Source organism: Zootoca vivipara, chromosome 6 (genome assembly GCF_965207765.1).
Source record: "Zootoca vivipara chromosome 6, rZooViv2.hap1.1, whole genome shotgun sequence".
Lineage (NCBI taxonomy): Eukaryota > Metazoa > Chordata > Lepidosauria > Squamata > Lacertidae > Zootoca > Zootoca vivipara.
In genome coordinates, this window is record NC_142589.1 from 89,601,932 (window position 1) to 89,622,160 (window position 20,229).

General features: G+C 44.9%; 1 protein-coding gene across 3 annotated transcripts; it reads left to right on the forward strand.

Moving 5' to 3' along the window:
* The first annotated feature begins 992 nt into the window (after window positions 1–992).
* On the forward strand, window positions 993–11,150 carry LOC118087410 (nicotinamide riboside kinase 2). Of its 3 annotated transcripts, XM_060275366.2 has the most exons (7): window positions 993–1,409; window positions 4,852–4,900; window positions 5,120–5,282; window positions 7,302–7,373; window positions 9,096–9,202; window positions 10,567–10,652; window positions 10,775–11,150. In XM_060275366.2, the coding sequence occupies exons 3-6, from the start codon at window positions 5,137–5,139 to the stop codon at window positions 10,650–10,652; spliced, it is 411 nt and encodes a 136-aa protein (XP_060131349.2). In that variant the 5' UTR covers window positions 993–1,409; window positions 4,852–4,900; window positions 5,120–5,136; the 3' UTR covers window positions 10,775–11,150. The 3 variants fall into 3 exon arrangements, with proteins under 3 accessions (XP_060131349.2, XP_088529109.1, XP_088529108.1); XM_088672983.1 differs by lacking the exon at window positions 4,852–4,900 and having other exon boundaries at window positions 1,307–1,409; XM_088672982.1 differs by lacking the exon at window positions 993–1,409 and having other exon boundaries at window positions 3,340–4,900.
* Window positions 11,151–20,229: the final 9,079 nt, after the last annotated feature.

Consider the following 20,229-nt stretch of genomic DNA (forward strand, 5'->3'; position numbering starts at 1 on the left):
ACTCATCCGAATCCTACCCAAAAAGGTTATTGGGGGGGGGCAATATGTTCAAAGATTGTGAACAGAATGAATTCATGATATAAAAATATAATTCCAAACTGACAGTGATTTTTTAAAAAGACTAATTTCTTGGGGGGCGGGGCGGGGGGGAGACTTTAATAGAGCAGCCCAAAAATGTTGGATTTTATTTTTAGGGAATCAAAGTTGGGAAATCACAGGTAAAATTAAAACTGACATTTTTAGTGAAAGCAGGGAAGCCTCCTTCCGCACCCTTCACAAGAGGCAGAAATCCAACAGGTGCAGCCAGGTCTCCTTCCCAACATTAAGGAGAAGTTCCCCTTTTTAATACATTTAATACATTGTTGCCTCATGCAAATATTTTTTAAAATCCCACGGTGAGCAAGGGGGGAAAAGATGGGTTGGCCTCTCTTTGTCCAAGTTTGGGAAAAACTTCCGGCGGTTGAATTCCTGCCTCCCATTTATGTGAACACCCTGGGAATTTCTGCGGAAAGCCTTATAGAAATTTCTGCCATATGTAAAAGAATCGCTTTCGAGGGGGTAGGGGAATTTCCCCGGGGGGGGGGGGGAAGAAGAAGATGGCACACCAAAATTCATTCCTAATCAGATCACTTTTTAAAAGTACGTTGGGTTTCCACTAAAGTCTACTCCTGAGTAGGGCTAACAGCCCACAATCTGAAATGATGGCTCTTTTTCAATCTGTGAAATTGTGGGTGGATGGGTCGTTGGGTGGGTTAAGTTAATAATAATAATAATAATAATAATAATAATAATAATAATAATAATAAATCATTTATACCCTGCCCATCTGGCTGGGTGCCACTCTGGGCAGCTCCCAACAGAATATTAAAAACACGATAAAACATTAAAAACTTCCCTAAACAGGGCTCTATTCAGATGTCTTCCAATCTCATTTATTAAATGTGGGTGGGTGTCTTAACAGGCTTGATTTCGCTTCCCTTAATACCTAACCATGCTTGGATTTATGAACGATGGCAGAAAGGCTCGTTCTGTTTTCTGCTAATAATCATAGCAGGAAAGTCTGAGGTCGTCTTATACACGGAATGTTGCAATTAATTATTTCTCAATTTTGGGCTCAAAAAATAGGGGTCATTTTATACGTGGAAAAATACGAAATATGTACATCCACACCATGCATTTAAAGTGCGTGGCTCCTCCACAAATAAAACTGGGAACTATGCTGAAAGGCTTCCTATGCTTGTTGAATTTGCATCCTTGCTCTGTTAACCGTTCTGACATTGTCCCCACCCCAATTCTGCTTCATGTTTTCTTAATCTAGGGTGACCAATGGTGGCAAAACCACTTTGACCAAAAGACTTACCCAAGCACTCCCAAACTGTTGCGTTGTCCATCAAGATGACTTCTTCAAGGTAAGCATCTCACCCCCTTTGGTTTAATGTTGTTTTTTCAAACAAACAAACATGTATTTGATGTGATTTAATGCATAGTGCAGCAACTAAAACAGGTAAGCGTTGCGCTGTCGGTACAAAAGAACCCAACTTGTCCAGGGAGGGCAGACCTTAAAAGCATAGATGCTCATTATCGGGCACTTATTTTTGGTCTGGGTCCCAACTTTAGGGCTCATATATACGGTGTTTTTCCGTGTATATTCCCCCCCCCAAATGTTTAAGTTTAAAATTGCAGGTCGCCTTATACACTAAATGTTGCAATTAATTATTTCTTAATTTTGGGCTCAAAAAATAGGGGGTGTCTTATACACGGGAAAATGTGATATATGCACATCCACATCGTGCATTTAAAGTGCATGGCTCCCCCCACAAAGAAAACTGGGAACTAGCTTGACAGGCAAGGATAACTGGGAGAATAAAACTACAGTTTCCACGATGCCTTGCAGGGGAGCCGTCCCCTTAACTGCATGGTGTAGAGGTAACTATGCAGCGCAGTTCCTAACTGTGTCTACTCAGAAGCAAGTGCTGCTGAATCCAAGGGGGCTTCCTCCTCAAATAGGTTAGGATCATAGCCATTTGTACTGTTTTTACTCCAGATTAGATAACCTGGGATAGCGACCGTACCCTTGTTTTGGGGATAGCCGCTGACGCAGGTTAAAACCCCCCACTTCTCCCATACCCATTGAAACTACAGTCGCACCTTGGAAGTCTAACGGAATCCGTTCCGGAAGTCAATTCGACCTCCGAAACGTTCGGAAACCAAACCATGGCTTCCGATTGGCTGCAGCCAATCGGAAGCCCCGTCGGATGTTCAGCTCCCCAAAAACGTCCACAAACCAGAACAATCACTTCTGGGTTTGCTGCATTCGGGAGCCAAAACGTCCGAGTTCCAGGGCGTTCAGGATCCTAGCTACGACTGTATTCCATTCATTTTAATCTTTCTATTATGAATATAATGTAGTATTTCAAAGGTGTTACCTGGCAATGAGCTGGTCCGTGCGATATGCTACCAACAGCGGTTTTCCAATTTTCTAACTGTCAAGGACGGTTGCATGCATGCCATACATTGAAACATTCAGCATAAGGGAATTTCCCTTAAAAAGGGGGAGAACTTGACAGCTATGCATTGAAAACACATAAGGTGTGCCCCCCCCCCAATAATCCTGGTCACTGAAGATTATTGAGGGTGCTGGGAACTGAAGCTTGGCGAGGGGTAGAAATGTAGTTCTGCAAGGAGTAAATTGCAGTTCCCGTGATTCTTCTATAGTGTGAAGGTGTCTTTCTAGAAACTCCTGGTGTTGCAAAGTTGTGTTCTTGGGGGCATGGCTTCACACGTGGGTCACGTGGGACAAAACGGCAGATTGGGCCTCCCCGCCACCCTGTATGAATCGGGGGGTGAACTGTATAATGCGCCCAGCTTTTCCAAATGATTGATGGCGATGAGCCAGGGATGGATAGCGATGAGTTCAGGGAAAGTAAGTCTACCCGCCACAGAATCGCAGAATTGTAGGGTCACCTACAAGGGTCACCATCTTGTCCAACCCCCTGCAATGCAGCAACAACAGATCTTCTTGCTGAGGGGACACCCTCACCCCCGGGTTTGCCCAAATGCCTAAACCAATATTGCACATTTTTATAAGTAGGTACCTGCCAGCTATATAAACTGAGTGCCCTCTGGGTATCTACCGTGTTTCTCATATTATAAGACATGTCTTATATTTATTTTTTCCTCAAAAAAACCCACTATGGCTTATTTTCAAGGGATGTCTTATTTTTTTCCTCCTCCTCCTGCCGCGGCCGGCATTGCTGCTGCACCTATCACTATGTCTTATTTTCGGGGTATGGCTTATATTCCTTGAATGCTTAAAAATCCTGCTATGGCTTATTTTATGGGTATGTCTTAAAATATGAGAAACAGGGTACTGTACACATGTATACAGACAAAGAGACATGGGCCTTGATTAAAAAAAACAGCAGAACTGATTTTCTGTTGCAGCTGTTCTCTTGCATATTGTGCCATTTTCATCTTGCATCACAAAGTATTTAATTCTGAAGAGTAGGTCGGCATTGGAACTTTAAGTGGACCCAGAAGATAGTTCTCCCCTCCACAGAAAAGTAGTTTAACCCAAATTAGCCATTGCAGCTAATTAAAATAAATATACTTTATGTCCTTTTTGGACTTCTTTATTCTCTTTTGGGAAAGCCATATCTCATTGGTTGAGCAAAAGGTCCCAGGTTCGGTCTGTGGTATATCCCTTGCCTGAAATCCAGGAGATTACACTGAGCTAGGAACACTGATATATGTTCCTGTGTATGCCTACTCTAAGCAAGTTACATCAAACCCAAATCATTTGTGTGTTGTTCTTTCCTTTAGCCAAAATTATTATTGCACCTTAGAAATGCCCCTCAAGCATTCCTTTAATTTTGTAAAACTTGAATTGCAGTTACACACACACACACACACACACACACACACACACACACAATACTCAGCTGTTTAAAAATATAATTTTCACCTGTGTACTTGTTTAGGGGTGTTGCTTTATTTCAAAAATGTAGCTTAACCTAGCAAAATTAATTTGCTACAGAGTTTAGAAAGTCTCTCCCCGTCTTTCCCACCCCATTTCCTCTCTACACTACATGCACCACATGATGATTTACTCCCAATACCCCCCCCCCCCCCGAATGCCAGTTCAGATATGCGAGAATGAGCAGTTTCATATCTGTGCCGGGTCTGGAGTTCACAAGTGTGTACCTTACCTCGTGCATATGACACTGACACATGCTTGTGTGCACAAGTCAATGCACATATCTGTGTGACCGAGTCCCGCCAGTGGCAGCTGGTGCAATACAGCAGGAGTGGGGAACAATTTGACCTCCTTAGATGTTCTTAGGCTACATCCCCCATCAGCCTTGACCATTGGCCATGCTGTCTGCGGTTGGTTGGAGATGCTAAACATCTGGAGGACCCGAGGTTCCCCACCCCTGAATTAGGGCAAATGGGGAACTGCCACTCCAACCTTAGCCAGACTTTACCTATTGGCTTTCTTACTTACCTGCTATTCAGGTGTCCTCAGGTGACCCCAGGTGTTCTCATGTAGGCGAGTAGGGGGGGAAATAGCAAAAAATGGAGAAGAGCTGGCTTGGGACTAGGGTGGATTGGCGGGGCTGCGGGTTGTGTTGTTATTGTCATTTGATCTGCAGCACAGCTGTTTTTGCTAAGTCAGCACTTTGCCTCCGTGTGTGTGTGTGTGTGTGTGTGTGTGTGTGTGTGTGTGTGTGTCTGTGTGTCTGTGTCTGTGTCTGTATATATTTTGCAGTAGTGTCCAGGTTGTGATCGGATCGTAGATAAAACTGATCACCCTGCGTTTGCAGCAATGTTTTATTGGTCACTATATTTCAGCCACAAGATCAAATACAAGTCGGGGAAGACGGCTTTAAACAATGGGATGGTAAGAGTTCGCTATAGGATGCAGTAATGTATATTTTCCTAAGTATATATTTTTTAATCCCTATACTATTATTAAATAAAGACTTAACAGTAAAAAATTCACACCATTCTATAAATACACGTTTAATTTATACACTTTCACACTCTTGAGTTTTTTGTCTTTTTTTTTACTGACTTTTTTTTTGGTGTGTGTGTGTATGTGTATATATTTCCTACATAGTGTTGGCTTCCTTGGATATGGATGCAATGGTGAGCACTGTACATGCTTGGATTGAGAATCCCGTGAAGTTTGCCCGATCCCATGGAGTGAGTGTTTCAAAACTGCCCAGTTCTGATGATACCCATATACTGATTGTTGAAGGTTTCCTGCTTTACAACTACAGGTAAGATGTCTTTGCTTTTTTTTTTGTAGTAGTAGTCCACTTTAAAGTATGCATTTGGTTGCTGCCTGTCCTATTGACCCCTGCTGCTGGGCTTTAGATAAGAGCTTCATCTGCAAATATATCACCTGCTCTCTGTATAACACTTGATTGTCTCCGCCAGTCAATAATAATAATAATAATAATAATAATAATTTGTTACTTATACCCTGCCTATCTGGCTGGGTTTCCCCAGCCATTCTGGGTGGCTCTCAACAAAATATTAAAAACACGATAAAACATCCCAGTACAGGGCTGCCTTCAGGTGTCTTCTAAAAGTCAGTTAGTTGTTTATTTCCTTGACACCTGATGCAAAGGAGTTCCACAGGGCGGGTGCCACCACCGAGAAGGCCCTCTGCCTGGTTCCCTGCAAGCTCACTTCTCGCAGGGAGGGAACCACCAGAAGGCCCTCAGAGGTGGACCTCAGTGTCTGGACTGGACGATGTGGACGGAGACGCTCCTTCAGCCAAGGCTGTTGAGGGCTTTAAAGGTCAGCACCATCACTTTGAATTGTGCTCGATGTTAAAAGCACAGGAGCAGGCCAGGCCAGTTATCTTCCAGGTTATGTGTTTTATTCTGGAATACAACTGGTTTTAGGTTGTCTTTTTGTTTTAATGGCAGGCTGTACACCATTTGGAGATTTTTTGAAATATTAAGTGGTTTGTAAATGCTTTTGATATATAAATGCTCTGTGTGTGTGTGTGTGTGTGTGTGTGTGTAATGGTTCTAGGTCTAAAGGCAGCCCTGTTTAGGGAAGCTTTTAATGTTTAATATATTATTGTATTTTAATATCCTTCTGGAAGCCGCCCAGACTGGCTGGGGAAACCCAGCCAGATGGGCGGGGTATAAATAAATTATTATTATTATTATTATTATTATTATTATTATTATTATTATTAGTCCACTGAAATGATTTTCTCAAGCCTCATCATTTTCATGGGCAGTTCTTTTTCAAGCACATTACAGCAGTCATAGTTTAAAGTTGGGAGTGACCTCAAAATTCCAACTCCCTGCCAGTGTACGATAGCCATCCAGCCTCTGCTTTAAAACTTCCAAGAAAGGAGGGTCCATCATTTTACAAGGCTATCCTTTCCACAGTTCATACTATCAGAAAGTTCTTCCTAACACATAATCTAAAGCTCTTTTTCTTGCTTTGAATCTTATCCTCTGCGGCAATAGAAAATAAATTTGCTTCATCATCTAGGACAGTGGTTCCCAAACTTTTTGTTCCCCGCGGGCCACTTCAGAATTGCCAAAGATCTTGGCAGACCTGCCTGTTGTAGCCATTGCCATGTGCTGCTTTTGGAGAAATTTAAAAGGGGTTTCTAAATTGGAGGTATCCCTCCCAGGAACCCCAAAGAAAAGAATGCAGGCATGAAGTGAAAAGATAGGTCTTTATCGAAATACAAATGTGCATAGTGACAGCCTCAAACATGCAAAGAACCACATCCAAAGCAATGGGTTTTTTAAACACTTCCAGATTGCACGTGTCATTTCTATTCACCAATCAAAGGATCACAGCATTCTTAATAGTTGCAACCCACTGTCATCATCCTGAACCAATCAGGGCAGGAGGCATGGCTTAAATGGGGGGCAACGTTCAGACCTGCCCCAGCTATCGACACTGCTGAGCTAGAGGCTGATGGGGTGATTCTGTATGACGCAGATTCCTACGTTCTGTGTTGATGCACATTTCAATCTTACACCAAAAACAGCCTGTTGCAAGAGACCCTAGAAATCGTTGATGATGATTGTGATGATTTTATTATTTATTAAATTTCTACCCTGCGATCTTCGGGTGGTGGTTTACAACATGAAAACACAAAAATACACAGCATAATAACAAACAAAAACAATAACCCCCCCCACCCTACCCACAGTATTATTATTCGCCACAAACAACTGTATGACTTTATGCAACCATGTGGTTTAGGGGAAATCATTTCTCAAGTAATTTCGAACCTTAATTTTTCTCACCTGCAGGCCACTGATTGACTTGTTCGACAAACGCTATTATCTAGCAGTCCCATACAGTGAGTGCAAGTGGAGGAGGAGGTAAGAACGGCTCCTCGGCTTTAATCTTGTGACGCTGAAATTTCATGTCATATTCACCTCATTCCTATGACATAATTGCAAGCTGTAGAATTGGAAAACTTCTGAGCTCCACGTCAGGCTAAAAGATTCTTGCATTGCAGAGGATTGGATGAGATGAACCTTACGGTCCCTTCCAATGCTATGATTCTATGATTCAAAAGCCACACTTCTCTGAATTTTGCAGTTCAGTTCTCCAGACAAGTACTATATACAGTGGTACCTCGACTTATGAAGTCGAAGCGCCGCTATGGCACATGCGCGAAGTGCGAATTTGCGCTTCTGCGCATGCGCCAACCTTTGCACTGCTCCGCGCATGTGCAGAACGCGCACGGCGGGCGCACACACCAGGAGGACTTCCGGAGGCTTTGACTTCGGGTGTCGAGGTATGACTGTACAAAAATGCATGTGCTAGGGCAAATAATACACAAAAAAATAAAGCATTACATTAAGGGAAATAAAAAATGTGTAGATTACCATAGAAGAAATCAACATTAAAATGTTGGTGAATTTTCATGAGGTCTTTAAAAAAATCCAAACTGATGTGATGAGGAGAACTGAAGACTTGGGGGGGGGGGGCGTTCAGAAATTGAGATAAACCATCCAACCCTAGTACTTGCACAGAAGGGCTTACTGACACTGCTGTACCCACCTGATGTGGGAATTAAGTTGTTTAGTCAATTAATTGTGCCCGACTCTTCGTGACCCCATGGACCAGAGCATGACAGGCACTCCTGTCTTCCACTGCACACAACACCAAAGATCGTAATATTTTTGCGTTGGAGCGGAAGCCAACATTACATTGAATATACTGATATCAAACCAGGGTGTAAACTCAAAGGTCTCAGACAGATGACTTCAGACCTGAGGCTCATCTGGACTTTTGTGCTGTGTTCCTAGGCACAGATACAGGCCGAGCTCTTCTTTTCTTTTTTTGCCCCAGCGGTTTCCTTGAGGAAAACCTGAGTTTTACTGCTGGATTGGAGCAAAAGGCCTGGGTTTCTGCAGATTGCCGTTTGCTCCAATTCAATAGTAAAGCGTGGGTCCTCCTGGGGAAAGCGCTGGGTCAGTGCAAGCAATCGCTTGGACATGGAGCTTTCAAGGACGGGCCTGCGTCCGGAAAGCATGATGCAAAGGGAAATCTGGCTTTTGCATGATGATTTGTCACTCAGTTTGGAGGGTAAGGAAGAAAGCACTTCAGCTGCTGCTGGCATCAAGCTACAAATGTGTTTTGCTACAACCCTGTTGGGCAGCTGAACTTCAGGGCTACACCTGTGGGCCAATCAGTTTGCGGATTGACTTCTCCCAGCAGCCTGATTGGCTGCTCCTGCAGGCCAATCAGGTTGCGGATTCACTTCTGCCAGCCGCCTGATTGGCTGCTCCTGCAGGCCAATCAGGTTGCGGATTCACTTCCACCTGGAGTTGGATTGGGTGGCACCTGCGGACCAATCAGACTGCTGATTCTGGATCCTATTGTTCTATGATTCAGCTCAGTACATAACTGAGCATACCAATGTGCTTCCTTCTACTCCTTGCACTCCTGGGGATGTGCAAGATTGAACCCGGGGCCTTCTGCATGCAAAGCAGATGTTCTCCTGCTCAGCCCTTCCCCAGGTTAAACAGCTACACAGAATCTGTTAGTCCTGGAGCACGGTACAGATTAACAAATTCCTTTTCTGTTTGCAGTACACGTAAATACACAGTACCGGACCCCCCTGGTCTCTTCGATGGCCACGTATGGCCCATGTATCTTAAGCACAGGAAGGAAATGGAGGCGAACGAAGTGGATGTTGGTAAGAGACAACTTGCAATAGCTCGACTCTGACTTAGAAAGAATTCAGTGCAAGTGGTTGCATGTGATATTTTTTTAATAAAATGTGATGTGCTTAGAGCAGAGCTTTCCAAACCTCTCACCTTGGTGACACCCTTTTTAAGACATTTCACGGCAAAGAAATTCAGCTTTACTAGCAAACCAGAGGTCAAACTAACCCCTTTCCAGCCCTGAGAGGAGCACGGGGGGGGGGGGGCATCCGCGCGACACACCTACACGCTGCAGCCGACACACTAAATGTGCTGCGGCACACTGTTTGGAAAGCTCTGGGTGGGGGATCTTTGGCCCTCCCCTTGTTCCTAAACATCCCACCAACCCCAGAAATGGCCAGCAGTCAAGTCTTAATGGGAGTTGTAGTCCAACATGGGGCTTAGCCACACCTCCACTTTCCCCTGGGAAAACCCATGGTTTTAGTGCTGAATCGGAACAAAAGGCAGTTGGTTTTTCCATGGATTGCTGTTTGTTCTGATTTAGCATGGAAGAGAGTGTTTTCTGGGGGGGAAGTGGCTGGGCAAAAGCAAAACCGCTCGGATCCATGCCTAGAAAATGCAGGTTAAGTGGAGAACTGCCCTGAGCCATGTTTTCTAGGCACTGGATGAGCAGAAGTGTGCACAGCCCATCCGGAGGGCTAGAGGTTCCCCACTCCTGAGCTAAGTGATGAAATTGTTTTCTTTATGTTTGCTCAATCGTGTCTCTTCAATTTATATCCTGCCCTTTTTTTCCAAAGGCATTTTGAACGCACTAGTGATATTGTTAAAAATAGTTAAACAACTATTCAAATTCTCTCAGCCAATAATTTCAGGGTTGCTTATTTAGTATGCTTGCTAATATCCCTTAATTAATTAATTTTTTTAAGTTTGATTATAGATTTTAAAAAATCACCTCTGTCTCCTTTGTCACCTTGTGAGGGTGTTAGCCCTAAGAACCAACGAGATAGTACTTTGAATAAGTAAATATCTTTTCCCACAACACTGCACTGTTGAGCCGCCCTTTTATTAGCCCTTGTGCCAGCTCCAGATTTGCAGGAATCCTTCTCCCTATTGAGTCTACCTCCTCACTCAAATTACCACCTGCTTGCTGCCAAAAATCCACTGAGCCAGCAGGGCAAGTGAGGTGTTTGGCTCCTCTTTATTTTGGCCAGAGTGAGTGATGAATAAGCAAGTAAGCCCCACTGGATTCAATGGATCATACTCGCTTGCTTGGCAAGATTGCATCATTATACATTTTGTGAGCGGGTTAGATCTCTTAAGTCCATGCAAAACTGTTGTGTTGATTTATTTACTGGCATCCCCACATGTGAAATTCACAGCTGTCTGTTCTTTTCAGTTTATCTGGATGGGCTGAAGCCCAGAGATGATCTTTACATGGAAGTCTTTAAAGAAATACAGAACAAGCTTTTGAATCACTCATAGGTGAATATACTCCTGGATGAAAGAAAGGGAAGGAGGTAGAGGGGGTGTCTTATTTTCTAGCTTGCTCTTTGTATCTTCCTCACAATACTTTGGGTATTAATTGCCTTATGTTTGCTTTGCAGGATCTGTGGGAAGTTGAAAGATCTATGTACAAATCTGATGTAAATACTATTTTGGATATTTACCGAAACATGTTAAGTGAACATGCCTTCCTTAGCACTGCCCTTCGGAAAATAACTTTATGTATATAATTGAAAAATTATGGTAGTTTATTTACAACTCAGCCACGGGCAGTTGTTGCTGTTTTTTATTTACTTATTTTATATTCCATTGGCTTAAACGTGTATGTTTTAAAAACGCATTTTTATAATGGAACACTTCAGTGAAGTCTGTAAAATACCACTGGTTTTACGTGTGTAGCTTTGTGTCAGTAATAAGCTTCTGTTTAACTGCTTGTGCAAGAACACAGGGCATACTCAATAAAGAAACATTTGAACATTTGGTCTCTCATTTTGCTTTACTGAACATCGGCAGGGCAGGACAAAAATTCACAGAAGGTCCCAGATTCAATCTTCGGCATCTCTGGAAAGGACTAGGGACAACAATTGCCTAAAATCTTAGAGAGCCGCAGTGTAGACAAACCTGAGCAAAGCAATCCACATTTGTTCCTTTAAAAAAAAAAATTATTTGCTTTTACAAATACAGTGGTACCTTGGTTTACGGACTTAATCTGTTCCGGAAGTCTGTTCTTAAACCAAAACGTTCTTAAACCAAGGCATGCTTTCCCATAGCAGTGGGGGACTCAATCTACAAATGGAACACACTCAACATGACCTGCTTCCAAGGCAAAGTTCACAAACCAAAACACCTACTTCCAGTTTTGCAGCGTTCTAAATCCAAGTTGTTCATAAACTAAGCTGTTCTTAAACCAAGGTACCACTGTATAGAATTATAACAATACAATACCTATACAAAATACATATCCATATTTAGAGATTTTTCTGAATCTCTGGACTTCCCACCTTCCCTTCCATGGGTTCTATTGCCATCCTTTTCAACTGCATATTATTTCATAATCCATGTTTTGTGTCTCTCCATTTTGTCCATAATATTTGCTACATTACAAGTGTTATTGCAATCCTGCTTGTGTTTTCATCTACTTACGGTGGTCCCTTAGATAAGTTATACATTTCCCCCCATTCTTTATTGAAGTTTCGGTCGTCTTGGTTCCTGAGCTTTCGGGTCAGCCTTGCCATTTCGGCATAGTCCAACAGCTTAATTTCCACTTAAAAGGAAGAAGTACCAGGTGATGGGGAAAGCCTGTCTCTCCCTGAGAACCTGGAGAACTGCTGCCAGTTAGTGCAGGCAAACCTGAATATGTGGAATGCACTTGGGTTTGTTGTACCACATGGTTGGAAGTGGTACATAGCTAGGAAAATACTTCCATTCATTCTATAGTGCTGCCATGCATGACTAATTGAGTAGAAGGCAGCTTCATCATACATTCCCTTTAAAACCAGACCTGCCAAGACTTGGGGTTCAGAGTCTGCCCCTTCCTGGTTATAACAACGCAGATAGAGATTGAATCTGGGTCTTCTGAATGCAAAATATGTTTGCCAAACAGAAATTCGCAGTAAGCACCCCTTTCTGTTTTCCCTGTCCCTGAGCTGCAGCCCTCCCGTGAGATATGTTTAAGTCTCCTTCCCATTTTCTGTGTCTCCACACACACCTCTTGTGTTCTCTTCCGGACCTTCCAAGTACCCCTATTTTCCAGGGACAGCCCTGGATTTACAGAAGCCATCCCGGTTTCTAATATGATCCCGCTTTCCCTTAGGGATGTCCCTATTTTCATCGTAGAAACGTTGGAGGGTATGGTAGGATGTCCCTGTTTTCGTTAGAGAAATGTTGGAGGGTATGGCATTAATGCAAACCCCACCACCACCCGAGCCAAGGAGATAAGTAACTATACAAGCTGTAAAAGACATTTGAAGGCAGCTTTGTATAGTTTTATTAGGTTTTTATATATGTTGGAAGCCACCCAGAGTGGCTGGGGCAACCCAGTCAGATGGGGTGGGTATAAAAAATAAAAAATATGGAGTAGGACGTCCCTATTTCCAGAAATATTGGAGTGTATGCTCTCCTGATTGATGGTACACACTGGTGCTGGGGGGTTCCCCCCCCCTTGCTGGAATGAGTAGCAAATAGCAAGACAATCGCATGCTCTTAAGGCAACCTTTCCGTAAGTTCCAGCAACCCTTGGGCAGTAGCACGGGGGGCTGAGTCACGGCACTCAGCAGGGAATGAGACTCAGGGAATCTGAGACACCTCCCCACCCCAGTGGCACTGACTGACCTTTTATGTGCTCACGCATTTGGAAGCAGGCTTGGAAATGTCGCGGAAAATCTCGACCATGTGCTAAAGGGAAATTGTCAGCTGCTTGGGGGGGGGCGTCAGAAGGACTTGGGAACAGATGTCCGGGGGGGGGGGCAACTCAGCAGCATGGGCATACACAGGATCAAAGCTAGGGGGGACACACCAGCCACACCCCCAGCCACCTGATTGGCTAGCTGGCAATGACATGGCCAGGATCCCCCCAGGAGGCATGGTCAACGTCCACGCCCCCCAGAAGAAAGGGGGCCATTTGCAAGGCAGCACACGGAGCCACCCACACTTGCACTCCTGCCTTGCCCACTCCTTTAATGGCAGTGGTGACTAAAACGAGGCAGCAGCAGCGAAGCTGCCTCTGTTGAAGGAAACCTGGACCTGGACCTGGGCTAACTTCAGCCCACACTCCTTCAAGTCACAGCGAGCACAGCACAGAAAGTGCTGCCCCACAATGCTCCACGGCACTTCATTTGCATGCATGTATGTATGTATGTATGTATGCAAATGAGGTGCCGCAGAGCATTGTGGGGCAGCACTTTCTGTGCTGTGCTCGCTGTGACTTGAAGGAGTGTGGGCTGAAGTTAGCCCAGGTCCAGGTCCAGGTTTTTTTCAACAGAGGCAGCTTTGCTGCCGCTGCTGCCATTTCACTTCAGCCAAGCAGGACTCTAAAATTCAGCAGTGTACCTGCCTGTCCTCTCCAGCTGCCCTGCTTCGGGCATGCTCAGCAGCATGAGCAAGTGAGGTGTCCCATCCCCCACTCAAGGAAGGAAACCCCAAACGCAGCAGAATGTGGCTTGCCATCTACAGAGCACCCCCTTAGGGCAATTATGCAGGACTCTAAAATTACCCAACTGAACCACTGCTCGGGTATCTTGTTGTTGTTTAGTCGTTTAGTCGTGTCCGACTCTTCGTGACCCCATGGACCAGAGCACGCCAGGCACTCCTGTCTTGCACTGCCTCCCGCAGTTTGGTCAAACTCATGTTCGTAGCTTCGAGAACACTGTCCAACCATCTTGTCCTCTGACGTCCCCTTCTCCTAGTGCCCTCAATCTTTCCCAACATCAGGGTCTTTTCCAGGGAGTCTTGTCTTCTCATGAGGTGGCCAAAGTATTGGAGCCTCAGCTTCACGATCTGTCCTTCCAGGGAGCACTCAGGGCTGATTTCCTTCAGAATGGATAGGTTTGATCTTCTTGCAGTCCATGGGACTCTCAAGAGTCTCCTCCAGCACCAGAATTCAAAAGCATCAATTCTTCGGCGATCAGCCTTCTTGATGGTCCAGCTCTCACTTCCATACATCACTACTGGGAAAACCATAGCTTTCACTATACGGACCTTTGTCGGCAAGGTGGTGTCTCTGCTTTTTAAGATGCTGTCTAGGTTTGTCATTGCTTTTCTCCCAAGAAGCAGGCGTCTTTTAATTTCGTGACTGCTGTCACCATCTGCAGTGATCAAGGAGCCCAAGAAGGTAAAATCTCTCACTGCCTCCATTTCTTCCCCTTCTATTTGCCAGGAGGTGATGGAACCAGTGGCCATGATCTTGGTTTTTTTGATGTTGAGCTTCAGACCATATTTTGCGCTCTCCTCTTTCACCCTCATTAAAAGGTTCTTTAATTCCTCCTCACTTTCTGCCATCAAGGTTGTGTCATCTGCATATCTGAGGTTGTTGATATTTCTTCCGGCAATCTTAATTCCGGTTTGGGATTCATCTAGTCCAGCCTTTCGCATGATGAATTCTGCATATAAGTTAAATAAGCAGGGTATCAAGGGAACACAATATGAGCCTTTCCTTCCATGGGCATGGCCAGGATTTATGTTTGTTAGGGGGGGGGGGCGAGACACCCACCTATCTTCATCCTCTGTCTGACCTCTGCCTAGCAGGTCTGGAAGGAAATGTCTCCACGCCACCTGTTTCGAGTTACAGTGGTACCTTGGTTCCTGAACGGTGTCGTTGAGGAACAGATCAGTTCCCGAACGCCCCAAACCCAGAAGTAAGCGTTCCGGTTTGCAAACTTTTTTGGATGCTGAACGTCCATTCCAGCTGTCAGCTATTGTTTCCGGGACCAATCAGCCAATCGGAAACCGCACCTTGGTTTGCGAAAGTCTTGGAAGTCGAACGGACTTCCAGGAAACAGACTGAGTTCTAGAGCCAAGTTGTTGAACCCATGACTGAAAACTATGGCCAGAAAAGCCACCTTGATTGGACTGCCATGACCCCTCTTATATCATCTAGGTTACGACACTGCCCTTGAATCCCTGAGGCAAAGGTTTTGGGAGATCTCACATAGCGGATCCCGATCTTATGTAATTTGTAGCCTGGTCACAGCTGGAATCCAATACGGGTATGACTTTCAGATATCCTCATACCTTAGGAATTTGTCTGTACCAACCTATCAGTGTTTATTTACCAAAGCCGGACTAAGTGTACCGTGTTTCTCATATTATAAGACATGTCTTATATTTATTTTTTCCTCAAAAAAACACACTATGGCTTATTTTCAAGGGATGTCTTATTTTTTTCCTCCTCCTCCTGCCGTGGCCGGCATTGCTGCTACGCCTATCACTATGTCTTATTTTCGGGGTATGGCTTATATTCCTTGAATGCTTAAAAATCCTGCTATGGCTTATTTTATGGGTATGTCTTAAAATATGAGAAACAGGGTATTTCCCTCGGAAGTTCTAAATGGCAGGCTGAGAGGCATCCCCTATCAGAATAGGCTTTGTTTATGTTCCCAGGACGTCAATTGTATGAAGCATATCCTACTGCATTGTGCGATCAAACCCTTACTGGCAAATCTGCCAGGAAAATCTGAAGCCTCCCATATTAAATATCTTTTGGAAGACAGGTCAAATTATATTACACTGGCCGTGGCAAAGTTTCTTTCAGAGGCTATAAGAAACAAAGATCATTATGCCCTCGATAAAACAAAATGACTGCCTTGGTTTCTTTCCATCTGTCTGTCTGGTCGTTTTAACTGTATCTAGTTTTGAAATTGTTTTGTGGGTCTTTGGACCGCAATAAAGTATTGATTGATTGATTGATTGATTGATTGATTGAGAACCAACTGTACTTTCCTTTTGGAATGTTTGTCGTTGCTTTCGGTTCCTTTCTTCTGACGCCAAGCACTCAGAGAAATCTGTCGAAATCTGCAATCATTTGAAAACTAGGAAATTATTATTATTATTTTTAAAACCCACAACCACCACCACAACAAAAGGGACTACATAAGGAGTATGTTTCACAAAATTGCAAAGAACACACCTTTTCTTGCTTTTTTTGTTTTTTTAAATCTAAACTAAGAGAAGTTTTCTTGGATTTGCTGAAAACCTTTTCAGCACTTCTGAAATTCCTCCTTTTCCCCCCAATGCCGTTTGTGTATGTGTGTGTGCGTGTGCACACACACACACACACACTCAGTAAGCATAGTTCATGGAGACACACACACACACCACTGTCATCATCAAACTTAGCCAGGTCTTTATTCTCCACAAGGTACTGAATGACTACGGTAAAAGCGGAGCACGGCTGCGCAAGAGGGATGAGCAGAGCCTTTTTTGTGGTGGGGTAAAAGAGGGACGCGGGTGGTGCTGTGAGTTAAACCACAGAGCCTAGGGCTTGCTGATCAGAAGGTCGGCGGTTCGAATCCCCGCGGCGGGGTGAGCTCCCGTTGCTTGGTCCCAGCTCCTGCCAACCTAGCAGTTCGAAAGCACGTCGAAGTGCAAGTAGATAAATAGGTGCCGATACAGCGGGAAGATAAATGGCGTTTCCATGTGCTGCTCTGGTTCACCAGAACCGGTTTTGTCATGCTGGCCACATGACCTGGAAGCTGTACGCCGGCTTCCTCGGCTAGTAAAGCGAGATGAGCGCCGCAACCCCAGAGTCGGTCACGACTGGAGCTAACAGTCAGGGGTCCCTTTACCTTTAAAAGACATCCGCAAACCTCTCCATTTCAAACATTCTGATTATTTCTACTTTTTATAAATAAGTATTTTTATTTATTTACTTGATAGGGGGAGAGCAGCCCCCCTGACCCCCTCTGGCTACACCCATGTTATCTTCCATGAAACCGTTTAACGTCTTAAAGCCACTTGTATGAGCATATTACGTTGCTCTTGCGCTCTGCAGAATTTTCATTGGGTGACCCACAGGTCTGCTACTAGAGGAGGAAAACCCTTCAGGTCCCAGCATCTCCACAAAATGCATAATTCTGGACAATTTTTATATCTGCTCACTCTTGCCTTTTCTCTAAAGCAATAATATATTTATACCCTGCAATTTTCCCTAGCGGGGACTCAAGGTAGATTGCAGATAAAAATAAGAACCAGCAAAAAGCAAAGGAAAAGCAATAATTGGGGGGGGGGGAACACAATTGAACACTGATTTTACACACACACACACAATCTATGAAAGCTGAACAAAGAATTACAATGGGAAGCACAGAACTAGCCCTTTCATGAAAAGCCGGTAGGTAGCCGTGTTGGTCTGAGTCGAAGCAAAATAAAAAAATTCCTTCAGTAGCACCTTAAAGACCAACTAAGTTTATATTTTGGTATGAGCTTTCGTGTGCATGCACACTTCTTCAGATACACTTCTTCTTCAGATGAAAAGCAGTCAATTCCCCCCCCCAAAAAACCCTGTTGGGACAAGAAGGTATTCGCCCGCCGGCAGAAGTACAACAATAAGGAAGCCAGTCTGGCTTTTCTAGGGAATGAGCTCCAAAGTCTGGGAGGAGCCACCACGAGAAGGCCCTCTCCCATCTTTTATTCTTGATCATCTCAGTTGCCCTTTATTGACCCTTTTCCAACTCTACAATATATACCATATATATATTTATCAGATATAGGGACCCAGGTGGCGCTGTGGGTTAAACCACAGAGTCTAGGGCTTGCTGATCAGAAGGTTGGCGGTTCGAATCCCTGCAACGGGGTGAGATCCCGTTGCTCGGTCCCAGCTCCTGTCCACCTAGCAGTTCGAAAGCACATCAAAGTGCAAGTAGATAAATAGCCTGAAGCCTTCCTTTTAGGAATTCTAGGTGCCAAAATCCCAAAGGAGCAGAATAGACTATTTATGTATGTGCATTGACCCAGAGATGGAAAGAAGATAAAGTTCCCACCAGAGAAGAATGGCAAGTGAAGTTGACGGACTATGCTGAAATGGCTAAAATGACCGGAAGAGTCAGAAATCAGGAAGACCAAAATTTTAGTAAGGAACGGGGAAAATTTATAACTTATCCTAAAGACAGTTCAAAATCGTTAGTAGGGTTGGAATAGCACTTGTAGTTTAAGGTTGATTCTGGACATAATGGAAGAGGTAAAGGGTTTGGATGATCATAAAAGATACAAGAGGAAAGGATTAATAATAGATCCCACAAAGGGGAGGAGGAAAGTCCAGGAGATTCCTTGGAATCTTTTTTTTATTTATGTTTGATATATCTCTGTAAAACTTTAAGTGGAAAAATCACATAAATAAATTTAAAAACAAAAAGAGCGATGGGAACTTCTGCCCGTTTGGCCCCACCCCGAAACCATAGCTGTTGTCATGGTCCGGTCGGCGGGTGGTTGAAGCCCTGGCTGAGGACGTCAGGACCAAAGGCAAGATGGTGGTGTAGAAGCAGGAGCAGGTGCAGGGCTGAGGGTCCAGCAGCAGGCAGTCGCAGGGTCAAGGAACAAGGCAGAGGCGAAGGTCTGGGAGTCAAGGAGCAAGGCGTCGGCAAGGCAAGAGTCCAAGGGTCGAGGATCAAGGCGTCGGCAAGGCAAGGGTCCAAGGGTCGAGGATCAAGAGGCCAGAGGCAACCAGGCAGGGATAGCGTTGCTGTGGCAAAGAGCTGAGCTTTTATCCCTCCCAGCTCCTGCCACCAGGTGCAGTGAGGTATCAAGTGGCCTCACCTGAGTGGCCACTCCTTGCTTCTCCAGCACAAGCTGAGGCAGGCCTCAGTCCTGCAAAGCACTACAGGCCCCAGTGCCTGACTCCTGCCCATACTCCTGATAGCTGTCAAGTGTTCCCTTTTCTCGCGAGGAAGTCTATTCAGCACAAGGAAACTTGACAGCTATGCCCGAAACCCACCCAGGTGCAGAACTCATGGTTACACCCCAGCATGGATCAATGGTCCACGGGACCATTTTTTCCAGGGTGCTCGAAACGTGATCTCGAGACGACGTGAAACCATGTTGTGTAAAGGAGATGTGAGCAGGTGGGAAGACGGCCTCCTTGCTTTGAGGGATTAGTCTCCTCTCACCGGAGTGGGGGGGGGGAGAGAAGAGGTTATGCAAGGTCTCCAGGCCTCTGGAACATCCCCACTGCAAATTCTGCAAAGGGCGGGAGGTGGGGGGGGGGGCGCCAAGCCTTCGCCTTCAGCAGTTTGGCTCGGATAAATTCCCTGACCTGCTGCCAACTCCCCGGGCCTTTAACCAAAGTTGGGAAGGAGGTTGGCGGGACGAGCTTCCTGCTATTAATAGAGGCCGGATTTCTCTCTCCCTATAATGTGCAGCCTTGCAGAAAGTGGCATGAAAGACGCTCGACAGGGGGTGGGGCAAGCGGGGCGGGGGTGGGAGGAGTACTCAGAGATATTAGGTATATTAAAAAGCCAAGAGAACCGGTTTCTTCCTGCTTCCCCCCCTCTAAAACACACTGAATATTTGTTTAATCGGTTTGTTTTAATTGTTTGAATAACAACCAAACAGCATACAGTCAACCTACTTGAAATAAAAATAAAAAAGTAAAAAAATGTCCAGTAGCACCTTAGAGACCAACTAAGTTTTAGTTACAGATACGGTAGGGAGCCATGTTGGTCTGCCGTAGTCGAAACAAAATAAAAAACATCCTTCCAGTAGCACCTTTGAGACCAACTAAATTGAGGGACCCAGGTGGCTCTGTGGGTTAAACCACTGAGCCTAGGGCTTGCTGATCAGAAGGTCAGCGGTTCGAATCCCTGTGGCGGGGTGAGCTCCCGTTGCTCGGTCCCAGCTCCTGCCAACCTAGCAGTTCAAAAGTACATCAAAATGCAAGTAGATAAATAGGAACTGCTACAGCGGGAAGGTAAACGGCGTTTCCATGTGCTGCTCTGGTTCGCCAGAAGTGGCTTTGTCATGCTGGCCACATGACCTGGAAACTATACGCCGGCTCCCTTGGCCAATAATGCGAGGTGAGTGCCGCAACCCCAGAGTCGGTCACGACTGGACCTACTGGTCAGGGGTC

Excerpts from the sequence above, each read along its gene's own strand:
- LOC118087410 (XM_060275366.2), top strand. The coding sequence starts at position 5,137 with ATGGATGCAATGGTGAGCACTGTACATGCTTGGATTGAGAATCCCGTG. Across the intron at positions 5,283-7,301 it reads TTCCTGCTTTACAACTACAG|GCCACTGATTGACTTGTTCG; the intron begins GTAAGATGTCTT and ends TCTCACCTGCAG. Across the intron at positions 9,203-10,566 it reads GGCGAACGAAGTGGATGTTG|TTTATCTGGATGGGCTGAAG; the intron begins GTAAGAGACAAC and ends TGTTCTTTTCAG.